Source organism: Cebidichthys violaceus, unplaced genomic scaffold, assembly GCF_023349555.1.
Source record: "Cebidichthys violaceus isolate CVI_PGR_0920_01 unplaced genomic scaffold, fCebVio1.0.p SCAF_57, whole genome shotgun sequence".
Classification (NCBI taxonomy): domain Eukaryota; kingdom Metazoa; phylum Chordata; class Actinopteri; order Perciformes; family Stichaeidae; genus Cebidichthys; species Cebidichthys violaceus.
In genome coordinates this window covers 1,362,860-1,379,227 of record NW_027176783.1, presented here as the reverse complement: position 1 = coordinate 1,379,227, position 16,368 = coordinate 1,362,860, and the positions used below count along the sequence as shown (strand labels likewise).

Below are 16,368 nucleotides of genomic sequence, written 5' to 3'. Positions count from 1 at the left end.
ATAAGCAACGGAACGTGGTGTCACATGAATCAGTGAATCAGCACGGCTAGTTAGCTCCACCCTGCTTTAATGCTACACTTACAGAAAAAGAGCCGGACAGCGACCCGGTCCACTGGGTCTAACGGTCCCCCCCCCCCCCCCCCCCCCCGCCGCTCCGGAGAAAGGATGAGCTACTGAGCGGGTCGTCCTCCAACCAGAGGATCGTCGGTTCGATTCCCAGCTCCTCCGGTCCCATCGACGTGTGTGAATGGGTCAGTTGGTGTCAAAGCTTTGAGTGGTCATAACACTGGAACGAATGCAACACAAGGACAAGTCCGTTCACCTTTGACCTTCACGACGAGGCCCATGTTATTTTACACCGGTTCACCATCACGTCTTCATCTGTTCGAGCCGCTTTGACTGTCCTCGTGTCGTCAGCAGACTGCTGCTGAAGATCTGTCGTCTCCTGAAAGTCCCTGAAGTTTGAACAAACAAACAGCTGAAGTGTCCCTTTAAGGGTCCAACCCTGCTTCACAAGTGGAGGCACGTTTACCTTCATCATACATTTGGGGGGGGGAAAGTTTGAAGAAGAAAAGAGGAGACTGTGAGGAGAGAGACGCGATGAAGGAGGGAAGATGATGTGCTGCTGACGAAGAGCGAGGGAAGGAGAGAGGGAGGGAGGGAGGGAGAGAGAGAGGTGGACACAGAGCAGGAGAGAGAGAGAGAGAGAGGGGCTGAGGCAGCCCTGGATAGTCGGTCGGTATCTCTCTCTCTCTCCCTCACCTGTCTCCCTCTCTCTCTCTCGCTCTCTCTCTCTCTCTCTCTCTCTCTCTCTCTCTCACCCACCTGTCTCCTTCTCTCGGTCTCCTCCTGGTTGTTGTTGCAGGCAGCAGCAGCAGCAGCGTTCATCATCATCATCATCATCATCAGCAACAATGTGGTGCATCAACTGCGCCTCGGACAAAACGCCCGCGATCCTGCACACAAGCTGCTGTACTGGTAAGAAGACAACAACAAGGGGACGAGATGTCGCTGATTGATCTTATCATGTCGTAGCGTCGCCGTGTTGCTCCTCGCGCCGCACTCGCTGCGTGTTTTCCGCCGGTGATGCGCACTGCTGCCGCCGCCGCTTGGAGCGGACGCTTGTGTTTTTATCCTTATGGTTGTAAATCTTAATGAAATGCGACATGACAGCAGCTCCGGGGTGTCACGCTGTGCGCTGGTCGCAGTATGAGCAGTACTGTGGCAGTAGTACTGCTACATCACAGTGTACTAGTAGTACTAGTAGTATTGCTGTTGGTGTGCAGCAGAGGAGGAGATCTTTATTTTATTTGTGTTGCCACTGTTGACCCGTCGTTTCTTTTTGGCGCGTGCACGTGTGCGCGTGCCTTTGCCTCTCTCTCTCTCTCTCTCTCTCTCTCTCTCTCTCTCTCTCTCTCTCTCTCTCGCTGCGTCTCTGATGCAACGACCTAAACTTTTTAAATGAGCATTAAGGGGGAGTTTGCCTCCCAGCGCGTCACAACGACCCCCACAATCTCCTCAGTCCACCTTAAAGATGAGGGGCCGTCCCCTCGGTCTTTAGAATAAAACTCCTTATTTTACAGTGCAGCTGCTGTAATTCATCTTAACAGTATCTTATTGTATATTGAATTACAGTATCTGATACTAGAATAACTGGGTTTTACGGTAATTGTACCATATATGCCAGCATGTTACTGTTTATTTATAATAAATAATAAAATCTGCTCTTTTTGCATTTCATTCCCCCACAACAACAACAACACAACAACAACAACAACATATCCATGTAATACAATGTGACTGTAGTTTACTACAGTAGGTTATTCAGCAGACTATACTGAATAAAAAGAGGCGAGTAGTTTAAGGCGCTCTTTATTCATATTGAGCTTTATTTCATGACTCTATCATAATGATCTGCCGTTCACCGTGCGTCTCATTGTCTGCGTCCTAAATTCAAACTCCAGTCCGCTCTGTTGGCGTGACGACGATTTAAAAAAGAGACGCGGACAAAAGAAGCGGTGGAGAGCCGAGTAAAGACAGAGAGGTCCTCCCGGTCCCACACCTGGTCCACCGGCGACTCTTCTCTCATCAGCAGAACACGTCAATGTCCACCTGTGAGACGTGCTTCAGCTCAGCATCAAACTAAAACCACACAACACTCAAAACTATGAGAACGATGGTGGACTGTGTGAGGAGACTTAAGGAGGGAAGATATTTCTCACAATGACATAAATATATGTACTATGTGGACAATGTAAGATGTATTTATTATTTTTTATTATATTAATATTAATTATATATTTTTGTATTATTATTAGGCAAGTCAATTTAGTTATAGAGCACGTAAAACAAAACAAATGAAAATAATAAGAAGAAATTAATTATATAATGAATTATATATATATGATTATAATACAATATGTTTAATAAAATCATAGAAACACCACAGCGTTGCTCAGTGGAGACATCAATAATAAAAGCTTCATAATGATTATGTTTAATGACATCGTGATGAATCGCCATAAGCTTACCGACACACTCTGCAACAGCTGGACAGGTGTTAGTGTTGACCGTGATGCATTGTGGGGATGCACTTCAAGTGGCATCGGGACCAAGTGTGGGTTAAGTGAAGGACACTCTCGCTCCCTTAAGGGAAGTGAACTCGTATAGAGCCTTAAGTGTTCAGAAGATCAGTTTTCAGGGACTCACTGAGAGTTCCGTGCTGCAACAGAAGAAGAAGAACTGTTCTACTTAAAGCTACTGTGAGGAACGTTCTTCTGTGTTGGTTCTGGCGCTCCCTGTGGACTACAGTGGGAGTGTTTTCAATCCACTCTTTTGATCTAATAATTGACAAATCATTTCAGCTCTAACTGGTTATACGGTTTGGTAGTTTTTAGTCAACGAAGCGTCATATTTCATATCTTCTCTGTAAAGAAGGCTGTGAGATAAATGTATAATAGATATAATAGATATAATAGATACAGTAGATATAATAGATATAGTAGATAGAGTCACGCACCTCTGCTTCTGCTTTTCAACAACTGGATTGTAAAACTTCAGTCTCTCTCTGTGTCTCTCTGTCTCTCTCTCTGTCTCTCTCTCTCTCTCTCTGTCTCTCTCTCTGTCTCTCTCTCTGTCTCTGTCTCTCTCTGTCTCTCTCTCTGTCTCTGTCTCTCTCTGTCTCTCTCTCTCTCTCTCTGTCTCTGTCTCTCTCTGTCTCTCTCTCTCTCTCTCTCTCTGTCTCTGTCTCTCTCTGTCTCTCTCTCGCTCTCTCTCTCTGTCTCTCTCTCTGTCTCTGTCTCTCTCTGTCTCTCTCTCTCTCTCTCTCTCGCTCTCTCTCTCTGTCTCTCTCTCTGTCTCTCTCTCTTTCTCTCTGTCTCTCTCTCTGTCTCTGTCTCTCTCTGTCTCTCTCTCTCTCTCTCTCTCTCTCTCTCTCTCTCTGTCTCTCTCTCTGTCTCTGTCTCTCTCTGTCTCTCTCTCTCTCTGTCTCTGTCTCTCTCTGTCTCTCTCTCTGTCTCTGTCTCTCTCTCTCTCTCTCTCTCTCTCTCTCTTTCTCTCTCTCTCCTCTCTCTCTCTCTCTCTGTCTCTCTCTCTCTCTCTCTCTCTCTCTCTCTCTCTGTCTGTCTCTCCTCTCTCTCTCTCTCTGTCTCTCTGTCTCTCTCTCTCTACAGACGGACAGACAGTAACATCACAGTTTGAATCATGTGACGGTCGGAGTGTGATCACAGACATCGGCTGTTTATAGCCTGTTAGTGTCAGACGTGAGACATACAGAGCAGTCAGTGTGTTTTGATCATTTCATCATTTTAACCACAATAGAAACCCAAAACTTATCTCTTTATTAAAACATAAGGACCCAAATCCAGTAACGTGAGTCAATTTCTGCTGCTTACATGCGACATACATCAACAAAACTACTGAGTTAGTTTCAAGAGGAGATGGTCACGTGGGAATAAAGTTCATTATATCGACTTTAAAGGTGATGAAGTGTCCACTGTTGTTTCTACTGAAAGGTGTTTCTGTCACAACAGAGTGAAATGTTTATGAGTGGAACCACTCATTGGTTTGCGGACTGTTGTTTGAAGCCTTGCGTTTGGTATTTTGGCCGTTGCCATCTTGGTTTTTTTACTGTCGCCATCAATCACTGTGTAGCCCCGCCCCTAAATCATCCCCTCTTTATGGTGTGTTTGACTCTAAATGTTCCATAATGTACTAAATGAACATCATGCTGTATTGAAGAAGACTGTAAACTAGAGATTGAGACCATAAACTCATGTTTACAATGTTTACTGAGGGAATAAATCAAGAGAGAAGTAGAGTCATTTTAGACTAGACTTCTATACAACAGAGGAGTCGCCCCCTGGTGGACACTAGAGAGAATGCAGTTTTTAACACGTGAAGCTTTGGCTTCACTGAGTAGGACTGTGTTCAGTCACTGCTCTGCTCCCGTAGACTCTTGAATAATAACAGACGTTAATATTCTCTGTTTAGACAACATTACTGAGCTTCCTTCTTGGTTCTAGTTCTTCTTAGAGACGTCCTCTTCAGCCCGGCGGTGCAGGTGGGAATCCGACCCCCCCGGTCCCAGCAGTGTGGCGCTTCATTAGCTCTCTGCTCCGCCGGTGGAGTGTTGAGGAAGAAAAGACACGAGCTGAGTCACGCCGGCCTGTTTGGGAAGCGTTGCTGAAGAGTTGACTCAGCAGCATTGTTGCTTTAATCCCAAAAGGAGGAGGCTGTTGCCTGGAAACCTCGAGATGATTCCGACCCGACTCCCCGCTCAGGCTTTCTGGGACAGATTCAGGCTGTGAAGCTGTGTGAGTAACGCTGAGCAGGCTGAGGACCGTTATTATAACATACTGGTGATTTAGCTGCTCTTAGGGTCCTACTAGTGGAGCAGACACTGATGTAAAGTGTGTCCTGAAGGTGGCGCTAGTTGTTTAAATCTAAGCGGTTCGTCCTCTGGGGAGCAGGAATGTGATCTGTGATGCTGTGGCTGTCCGTCTATCTGTATTTGGCATTTGGGAGAAATTTAGTGTCAAATCAGACATCCAGCGCCCCAAATAATAATAACCAGGATGGAATGATGCGATGATTCATAACCACATTCTAAAGTGATCACACTGATGCAGCGCAGTAAAAAGTACAATATTGATTCAGATGTGATGGAGTGGAATTAGAAAGTACTTTCAAATTGTCCAATAGTAAGTACAATAACTTGAGTAAAAGTACTTGGATACTTTCCACGACTGGCTTCTATCCGAATCATCTTTATTGGCCAATGTGCGTTCACATGCAAGCATTGTTCTGCAGTCGCTGAGGTGGTTGATGAGGTTTTGAAAATCAAACTACTTCCTGTTTCCAGAGTTCTCCTCCAAAACCCACTGAATCAAGGCGATGGAGGTTTTCATCCATGACACTCTTTTTGTGTTTGTTCTCGAATTGCTGGTTCTTTGATGAAAACGAGGGGGGGGGGCAGATTTAATGGGTTTCCATTTCACACCTCTAAGCAGGAGAAGAGTCACGAGCGTTTGAAAGGAGGTGTCGCCGTTCGATAGCGACTCTCACATCCTGAGTGACGTCACAGTAACAGAAACACCGTGTGACTACAGAGTCTACAGGCGCTCACATCATTTATTGAAGCTTTGTGATAACCACCATCTCGGTGAAGTGGCACCAGCTCTCACAAAATGGCTTCTGGCTAAAAAAAAAAAAATGAAACCGAATTAATTCATTTTGGGGATTTATTCTGAGTTCGGGTCGTTGGGAAGCAGAAACTAAACGCCGTCTTGTCTGGTTCAGAACATCGTCTGGTGAATTCCACTGAGCTGCTGGTTTACGACAGCTGAACATAAAACAAACACTTTAGCTGTGATTTCATTACAATGAACGGATAGAAAGGGACGCCGAAATATCTACAAAATGATGCAGATTTGTAAAAAGTCTGAATTCATGTTTTGTTAGTTCTCTCCTCAAGACGACGAGCAACTTTTAAAATGTTTGTTTTCTGAATGGAGCTCGGATCGATCGGTGCTATGCTAAGCTAACATTGTAGCATCTCCATCAACACTCAAAATAGCGTCATCTAGGCGTAAATACGACAGCGTCGTTATTATTTTTACTGTATGGTTTATACACACACATTTTTACACACATTTTAAATCTAAATGGTTCCTCCTCTGGGGAGGCAGGAATGTGAAGCTGAACGTCAGACTGTGCTGACTGAGCATCTAGGTTATGATGTCTCCCTCCTGAACTCCTCAAACACGTTCCTCTCGTGTTCTTCAACGGTCTTCCTCCTCACGTCAAAGTGTTTCAGGTTTTTAACTGGACTCTGGAGACCTGGACCGCCTCGTCTCAGCCGTCCGTCCTCGTGTTTCTGTGTCTGATTAGAAGGCAGGTGTTCATGGCTGCACCGAGAACATAACCACTGATCATCTGATTAAAACAAGAAGCAGCATCTTTATTTAATCAGGGTCGTAATCGGAGCCTGAATCAATTAACGGAGCTCCGGCGGATTAGTCGTCAATCTTAGGATTTATTGTTGCGTGTGATTCAGTATTTTAAGAGAAGAGATAATGAGCTTTTATTGTCGTTGTTCACATTGCAACACAATTAAGAGTGCCACTCCTGATCAGTGCATTTAAAACGAGAAAAACTAAACAACTTCAGCTAACACAGATCCACAGCCACAACGCAAGTCCTAAAATAATAAGTGTGAATAAGTACAATGTCATTTGCACTGGAATAACAGTATGTATTGCTCTAGAATAAATGAACTATTGCTGTAGAATAAATGTAAGTGTTGCTCTAGAATGAATGTAAGTGTTGCTCTAGAATGAATGTAAGTGTTTGCTCTAGAATGAATGTAAGTGTTGCTGTAGAATGAATGTAAGTGTTGTTCTAGAATGAATGTAAGTGTTGCTCTAGAATGAATGTAAGTGTTGCTCTAGAATGAATGTAAGTGTTGCTGTAGAATGAATGTAAGTGTTGTTCTAGAATGAATGTAAGTGTTGCTCTAGAATGAATGTAACTATTGCTGTAGAATGAATGTAAGTGTTGCTCTAGAATGAATGTAAGTGTTGCTCTAGAATGAATGTAAGTGTTGCTCTAGAATGAATGTAAGTGTTGCTGTAGAATGAATGTAAGTGTTGCTGTAGAATGAATGTAAGTGTTGTTCTAGAATGAATGTAAGTGTTGCTCTAGAATGAATGTAACTATTGCTGTAGAATGAATGTAAGTGTTGCTCTAGAATGAATGTAAGTGTTGCTCTAGAATAAATGTAAGTGTTGCTCTAGAATGAATGTAAGTGTTGCTGTAAATGAATGTAAGTTTTGTTCTAGAATGAATGTAAGTGTTGCTCTAGAATGAATGTAAGTGTTGCTCAAGAATGAATGTAAGTCTTGCTCTAGAATAAATATAATTAATGCTCTAGAATGAATGTAAGTGTTGCTGTAGAATGAATGTAATTGTTGCTCTAGAATGAATGTAAGTGTTGCTCTAGAATGAATGTAATTGATGCTCTAGAATAAATGAAGTGTTGCTCTAGAATGAATGTAAGTGTTGCTCATAGAATGAATGTAAGTGTTTGCTCTAGAATGAATGTAAGTGTTGCTCTAGAATGAATGTAAGTGTTGCTCTAGAATAAATGTAACTATTGCTGTAGAATGAATGTAAGTGTTGCTCTAGAATAAATGTAAGTGTTGCTGTAGAATGAATGTAATTGATGCTCTAGAATAAATGTAAGTGTTGCTCTGGAATGAATGTAATGACACAAAGTGAACTAGATCATCGGTGAGGACTCTCTTTGCTCTATGACAAACACATTTTTTTAAGTGACAGTAACTTAAAACTCATTATTTTAATCGTCACATACATGAAATTGAACCTCAGCGTTTAAACTATCCGACTCATCAGGAGCAGTGGGCTGCTGTCAATCAACCAGGGAGCCAATTGTGGCTCAGTGTCCCAGCGGACAGTCGGAGCCGGAGATCAACCCGCTGTAGCCGTGATTTGATCAGAGCGACTCATTCATTTCAGAAAACACAACACATGCACATGTTCATGTGTCGCAGCAGCCGCTGCTCTTTGATAAAGACTACAGGATACAAACTTCACTCAGATGTTGTCGGTTCAGACCCGGTTAACATTAAACTCCTGATCCACAGATGCTCACAGTCAGAGCCATGAGGCCACAAGAGGCTGTTATCAACACTGACATTCACACGAAGCCACAGCACAATCTCACAGAAATGCATTTCATTCGTGTTGCATAGAAAATATTCAAGGAAGCTCTGGAGGCTGAACTCATCTGAGACTTGAGACCTGAACTCAATAATCCCATAGATTTTTATATGTCATGTGACCTCTCCACTGGACAGACAGGAAATTCACTTTGGAGTATGTTTTGCTCAACAAAAAAAACAACACCTCTTGAGACCGCTCTGCTCCACAAAGGGACTCAGGTGCACAAGAAGCCTGTACGAGGTGAAGGCGGGTGGATCCGCTTCTTACCTGGTAGAGAATCTGAGCTGGTGGTTGGTCTCAGTGGAGGTGAAGCTAGAATCGTCTCAGCAGACGTCACAGAGAGGCTTTCATGTCCACGGTTTTAAACTTGCAGTGCGGTGGATGAAAATACTTTTGATCCGACTATTTCCCCAGAGAATGTTTGTGACTCGATTAAAAGACCAGTATTCAGATAGAACATCTCACTTATCCAGAGTAGGGATCCCCCCCGGGAGAACAAACAGATCCAAAGTGAAGCTACATTTGACTCCGGTAGACGCTGAGAACTCTGGTCGTCTCAAACTCAATGAAACCCTCAGGAGTGAGTTCATCACAACATGTGACCCACGAGCAGAACACCAGTCTGTCTGTGGAGCAGCCGTCAGGTCACGGTGGTGATGTCATACGCTGGTGATGTCATACGGTAGTGATGTCATAAGGTAGTGATGTCATACGGTGGTGATGTCATACGGAGATCATTGTTGAGATGAGAATGTAGTTAAAGGATTTATAACTTCTTGTGTTGCTGGTCAACAGCAATATTAGTTTACATACAAGAACAATAAAGAAGTGTTGATTATTTTCTTAATTATTTCTTTTTTTTTCCCACAAAATACTCAAAAAGAACCGATAAGAGTATCGATAAAGAGAACGAGCATGGATACCGTCCTGATCCTGATTATGTTGTTGAACGCACCGAAACAAAATCAACCGCGTTTGATTCGTGATAAATTATTGAATCTTGAAAATGCTCTAATGTGGCAAATGAAGCCTCAGGGGCGGAGCTCTTTTTATCATCATCACCATCGTCATCATCATCATGATGCGCTGCTTCACTCATGTTTCACCATCAGTGGCCACCAGCTGCTGCCGTCCACTCGTCTTCACGCCGCTTTTATAGCCTGACGCGTCGTAACAATAACTCTGATGCTCATTCCAGCACTGCAGCTCCCTCCATGAGCCATGACCTCCTTAGGAGCTGCACGTCGGTGCTTTTGATTTAAATAAAATCTGCTGTTCATGTTTAATGTGTCGGGCGGTTTAGTTCCCCTCCTCTCCGCTGTGACTCGGTGAGAGCTCCTAAAAGAAGCCGATCCTTTTCCACAAACTCTACATGCATTTTTGAAAATTATCCTCATTTCTTTCTTTCTTTTAATCATTTTTATTTCCTGTTATACGCTAAATGTTACCCTCAAAGAGACGGGGAAATCATTTCCTATTATTTCTTTCTCTTCTATCCTCTTCTTGGCACCAGACACATGGAGAATCATCCTCTGGGGACCCTGAATATTTACAGGAAATGTCATGTTGTTGAGATATTTCCCTCCGGATCAAAGTGTCGGACGCCGTCGCTGCTGTTTCAGAGATGTTTTCCTGATAATGACTACACTGAAAGAAGAGTAGAAACATAATGGAGACAGTAGAAGCCCGAAGTCTTTACTGTCCTCTTGAGTCGGACAGGAAGTGTCCTTCAGAGTTCAGTCCTTCACTCTGCGTCTCCTGTTTCCTCAGACAGACTGAGGCATGATGCAGCAAAAATGCTAACTACCCTGCGCTATACTGTATATGTGTGTGTGTGTGTGTGTGTGTGTGTGTGTGTGTGCAGGGCTGTGGGTGGATGATCAGGGCTTATTATGTCTGTTCATATTTATACACACGCCAACCAGCTTTGCTGCAGCAGGGAGAGAAACAAGCTCATGTAAACAGCCTGCACTGCTCCAAATGTGGCTTGCAATGTGTGTGTGTGTGTGTGTGTGTGAGAGAGAGAGAGAGAGAGAGAGAGAGAGAGAGAGAGAGAGAGAGAGAGAGAGAGAGAGAGAGAGAGAGAGAGAGAGAGAGAGAGAGAGAGAGAGTAATCAGTGTGTTGTGTTCTGCAGTATTTTGTGGGCTTCAAACACCCCCAGAAGAACAGAACAACCAGAAGGTGCTCAGATATGTTTGTGTGTGTGTGTGTGTGTGTGTGTGTGTGTGTGTGTGTGCGTGTGTGAGTAGGTTGTGGTGTGTTTGTGTATTTAAACGCGTCGAGAACATAATTGTCCGAGCAGTACGACAGCAGTCAGGCTCTTCCAGGGCTCGAAATTAACACCCGCCAACCCTCCACACGCAGGTTCAACATGAAGCGAGGCGGTGAACGACGCGGCTGAATCAGAGTCTAAATATTCCCACAATCTGTTCTCCGTGAACAGCGAGCTGCTCCGACGCTGCGGCTCCGTGGCTCTGAGGGTTTGCGGTGAAATCATGCATGAAATGTGAGTTTCAGTGTGAATTTCGGAGCTGATTATTGATCTCTTAAGGCGGCCAAATGAGGAAAGATGAAATATTTGAGAGGCTCAACGAGGCTCAACGGGCTACTTTTCAACCTGGACCCTATTCACTAGTTTTTCTGTCTAGGTGACTAACGGGTATCGCAGTTTGTGAAATGTATCTTTTGCTAAGCCCCGCCCCCCTGCTTTTACGATGGAGTCCACACTGTCACAAACTGCGCTCCCTAAGTATATATATTATCACATGTTTTGGATAAAGGGATTTCAGAGAGAAGCAGACAGATTAATATAGAGGATGTATGAAAACAAAGTGAACCACCACCACAGTGTTCCTCTTTAGTCACTATTACAATCATTAACATACATGCAGGATTCCTTCAGCAGCTAGCGGTGATAGTAGTGCTAAGGCTAGTTCATGATGTGCTAACTGCGAGTGTTAGCTCCACAGGTGTTTACCATAGATGTAAGAAGTGGACGTAGTCGTCTTGGTTTGTGGAATGCTGTTTTGAAGCCTCGAGTTTGTTGTCTTTACCGTCTCCATCTTGGATTACGATGGTCGCCATCTTGTTTTTTTGGTGACCAATGAACAGGAAGTGACCATATCTGGACTGAGGAGGAGTGACGTAGAGACGCCGTATACCTCTCTGGTAGAGACCTGTCAATCAGTGTGTAGCCCGCCCCTAAATCATCCCCTCTTTATGGTCTGTTTGACTCTAAATGTTCCATAATGTACTAAATGAACATCATGCTGTATTGAAGAAGACTGTAAACTAGAGATTGAGACCATAAACTCATGTTTACAATGTTTACTGAGGGAATAAATCAAGAGAGAAGTAGAGTCATTTTAGACTAGACTTCTATACAACCAGAGGAGTCGCCCCCTGGTGGACACTAGAGAGAATGCAGCTTTAACATGTGAAGCTCTGAAGAACTTTATACAACCAGAGCAGTTTTATGGAATTCTCAAATCATCAGGTTTCAACTGTTAATGTCAACAACAACAACAAGGCCATTGTCTATACTATTAACACTATTTATTATCTGCTGAATACAGTTTATCGTGGAAACCCTCGACCATAGACAGTGTGGCACAGCTAGCTGAGACCTCCAGAGACTCTGCAGAACCTGTAATTAAAGGGAGGGAGCACTGAGGATTGGTGTATTGGTGTAAGAGCAACAGTTGTCCCTATTTGTCCCTGTAATTAGAGACACAGTCCTCTGCAGACACATTATATCTCTTCACACGTCGGCTCATTCATTTCTAGGACATTACCAGGAGACTGTGACCCATCAAATACAGTGTTAATAAGACATCTAAAAGGCCGAACGTGAGATAGTCATAATAATGATTTCAGAGCTCTTCCCTGTTACAGTCTGATGAATGGAGAACGACAGCAAAGATAATTACCTGCAGAGATTTGTGATGATCAATCTGAATCTCCTTTTTTTTCCGTCGCCGTTAGAAGAGCAGCTTCACTTTCTCACCTGAGCTGCAGCAGACTTCTCAGCTCAGAAATAGAGGCGAGAATCTGTCGCGCTCGCCGTACGGCCTGGGAGCGCGTGAGTCGCTTCATTTAACCGCCAACTCCCCGCAGACGTGTTCTCTCAGAGAAGCTGGAGAAACGGTTTGTTTGACAGAAATGTGACCGAATCGGGCTTCAGGCGAAATATCTTAAAATGTTTCCTTAACTGCCGCCGTCTATGATACCCAGAACCACAAAGGCATGTTGTTGTTTTTTGCAATAGGTTCAAAGAACCCTGTTCATGGTGAAGAAAGGACGTGTTTCCTCTGGTTGCAGAGCTCTGAATCGCTGCACACAGTGATTATGATGCCACTTTATAATTGGCCACTAGTACATTACAAACAGTGTCAATGAACAGTATTAATAATAACAGGATTACTCTTTCCTGCAAACTTTTACAAAAAGTCTCAACCACAGACTGTACATAAGAAGTGGACGTAGTCATCGTAACGTCACTCGTTACGTTTTGAAGCCTCGAGTTCGCAGATTTCACCGTCGCCATCTTGGATTACTGCCGTCGCAATGTGGTGGTTTTTTTGCACCCAGTGAACAGGAAGTGACCATATCTGGACTGAGGAGGAGTGACATAGAGACGTCTCTGGTAGAGACCTGTCAATCACTGTGTAGCCCCGCCCCTAAATCATCCCCTGCTTTATGGTGTGTTTGACTCTAAATGGAGCATAATGTACTAAATGAACATCATGCTGTATTGAAGAAGACTGTAAACTAGAGATTGAGACCATAAACTCATGTTTACAATGTTTACTGAGGGAATAAATCAAGAGAGAAGTAGAGTCATTTTAGACTAGACTTCTATACAACCAGAGGAGTCGCCCCCTGGTGGACACTAGAGAGAATGCAGCTTTAACACGTGAAGCTCTGACTTCACTTTATGAACCGGAGGTTGCCGCCTGCTTTAGACCTGATCAAACCACACAACATACAACCTAGTTCATGTGTTAGTAGTACACTGAGGACTCTTCGTCTCTCCTCCTCCTCCTCCTCCTCTTCTTCCTCCTTGTCCTTGTGCTTCACATCATCTGCTGACCTTTAGCCACAGTCCTCTGCATTTCCTTCTTCTTGTTTATAATTCTTCTTCTCTTTCTTTTTGTCCTTTTTTAATATGCAATCCTCGAGCAGCGTCCTTCTCAGTATCTTTCTCCTCCTCCTCCTCCTCCTCCTCCTCCTCGTTTAACCTCCTCCTTTATTTGTTCTCGTCCTTGTCCTTCTCAACATTATCTTTAGGCAGCGTCCTCTTTCTGTTTCCTTCCTCCTGCCACACCTCTGTCCTTCTCATTTTTTTCTGCCCCTCCTTCCTCTCATCATCCTCCTTTAACCTGCTGCCACACTACTCCCCTTCTCCTCCTCTTTTTAAATTTCATCTCGTCCTCGTTAATCCCACAATCCCCTTGTCACGTCCCTCCACTTCTCCTTTAGCTATACCCTGTTTCCTTCTCTTCCTTACTTCCTCTTCATCTCCTTGTTAAAGCTGCGCTCCTGATTTCCTCCTGTCCTCCTCCCTCTCCTGTTTGTTTTTCCTCATTAGTGCTTTTAAACCTCGATCCTCCTCCTCCTCCTCCTCCTCCTCCCAACCTTTTTCCTCCATGAGGCCGACGCCCCTCCGTCAGCAGGAACAGAAAGCGGTTTTGCGGTTTTGTTTCCTGCAGCAGCAGCAGTGTGTGTGCAGCCGGTGACCCGCCGTGACTTTGCCGGACGGTCGGGCGGCCGTGCTGCAGGTAGCGTTTTTTGGCGACAGAAGACAGAGAGAGGATTTATTTACGGCAGCGCCTCGGATCAGTGGACAGAAGCAGCCAATACGACACCGAGAGACATGCAAAGAAGGAGTCACCGCTCGGGTACAAAGACAAAGAGACAACCCGCCATCCGGGATCACGTTTGCATTTTAATCGCCGTCACTTTATCTCCCAGAGTAGTGGACTCCGAATAAATAAACCCGGTGTGAAGACAGAACACTGCTCAGATGAAAGACGCTGAATTAATGAGTGTAGAAACAACAGCGAATGCAGGAGCTTCTGAACTGAACTGAAAACGGTTTGATGAGTATGAAAACGATCTGTGGCCTTTACAATAATGATGTAGTTATTACAGTGTGAAGAAGCTCTCCTCATCCCCAGACTGTTGTTTATGTGCACACATACACAAGAACACAAAGCAGAGATGAGGACTCAACTTGTGAGCATCTCTTTGTTTAATTAGAAGCTGTTTGCATTTGAAGACGCGGTGTAATTATACAATACGGTTACACTCAGGCGTTAAGAGTGAAGTCAAAGCTTCATGTGTTAAAGCTGCATTCTCTCTAGTGACCATCAGGGGGCGACTCCTCTGGTTGTATAGAAGTCTATGAGAAAATGACTCCGACTGTCAGTACTACTTCAATCTACTTCACACTTGGCGGTCGTATTGCTGGGGACCAAAAGATGTGCAGCGTCAAAGTTGGTGCAATTTGGACATGTGACACAGCAATGGGGGCGGGGCTTCAGGGCCTCCTCACTTTAGCTGCTGAATAAACTAACGTATTAACCAAACTCTTCCAGGTGGTAACCTCTGGGTCTGAAAAAGTGAAGTCGATGCTTCTGTGTGTTAAAGCTGCATTCTCTCTAGTGTCCACCAGGGGGCGACTCCTCTGGTTGTATAGAAGTCTAGTCTAAAATGACTCTACTTCTCTCTTGATTTATTCCCTCAGTAAACATTGTAAACATGAGTTTATGGTCTCAATCTCTAGTTTACAGTCTTCTTCAATACAGCATGATGTTCATTTAGTACATTATGCTCCATTTAGAGTCAGACAGACCATGAAGCAGGGGATGCTTTAGGGGCGGGGCTACACGCTGATTTCTTTTCATATTACATTGGAAACAGTCAGTTTAAAGGGATCATATACCAAACAACTAATAAATGCTGATACTGTTTGCTAACAGATAAAGGAGTGATTTGAATTCCTTAGATAAAGCTATGCCGATTTCTAAGCAAATGATAGAACACGTATTACCACCAGAGAAGACTTTAATACTTAAAGTTAAAGTTTTAATCAGAATCTCACAGTTCTGGTTGAAGATGTAATGTGGCTTTGGGGACGTTTTGGGGCTCATCTGGTCATGCTTGCGTCCCTTTTCGCAAACAACAAGTTACAAACGGAAAAGGTATTGCAATAGAAAGACAAGAAAAAATCCACAATTTTTCATTTTTTATTTTTGTACCAAAACGTGACAAACGGTCGTAGAAGTTAAGTCTCGTATCATCCGTGTCCGTTACAGGCAGCGTCTGCTCTGTGAACCGTTGTGATCTGTGAGCATCTATTTATAATTGTGGACCTCTAGCTGGGTGTGAGGATGTGGCAGATCTCAGTGTGGTTTCTTCTGGGCTTCATCCAAAGAGTGCCAGCTGCTGCGAGATGTAAACCCTGCTACCGTTGGGTGAATCGTTCTCGTCCAATACGTCAATATTAAAGGACATGTGACTTAAATGTCCTAAAAATATTGCAACAAATGATGACAAAAGGATGTCCATCCATCCAGTAGAGTTTTTACAGTAGAGTGTTTATCTTCATTATAGTTTTATCAATCATGACTGAAACAACCACCGCATTGTTCATGTTGTAGAAGTCTCAGATATCCATGAAGCTAAACGTCGTCTTGTCTGAGTTCGTGACATCATCCAGAGGAATATTCACTGGTTCTAGTTAGGGATGCACCGATCCACGTTTTTCACTTCCGATATCGATACAGATACCGATACCGATCTGATACCGATCTAATAGAGAAAAACAGTGCTGAATCGATTTAAAAAACGCAGCCGACGCTACGCGCCCCCAGGTTGTCCATCGCTTTTCTCATGTTGCTGGCGTTGTCCCTCAGAATCACGTGGATTTTGCTCAACGGAATTTGCCACTTGTCAAACATTTCCTTCAGGCTAGCTGCTATCGCTTCGCTGGTGTGTGACCCACGAAAGTTTGTTGCATTTAACATTGCACTGTGTGGCACAAAAGTTCCAGCCAGCCAGTGTGCTGTTAAACTTAAAAGTGACACAGGGGAAACGTCGGAGCTCCAGATGTCTGTCGT

General features: G+C 43.9%; 1 protein-coding gene across 1 annotated transcript in view; it reads left to right on the top strand.

The window, feature by feature from the left end:
- Positions 1-634: 634 nt before the first annotated feature.
- LOC137888692 (IQ motif and SEC7 domain-containing protein 1-like) overlaps positions 635-16,368 on the top strand; it is a gene marked incomplete at its 5' end in the record, with an annotated part of 49,901 nt that continues 34,167 nt past the window's right edge. The window contains one exon of the mRNA XM_068732128.1: positions 635-978. Within this exon, the coding sequence (XP_068588229.1) occupies positions 635-978 (344 nt within the window). The remainder of the gene's footprint in view (positions 979-16,368) is intronic.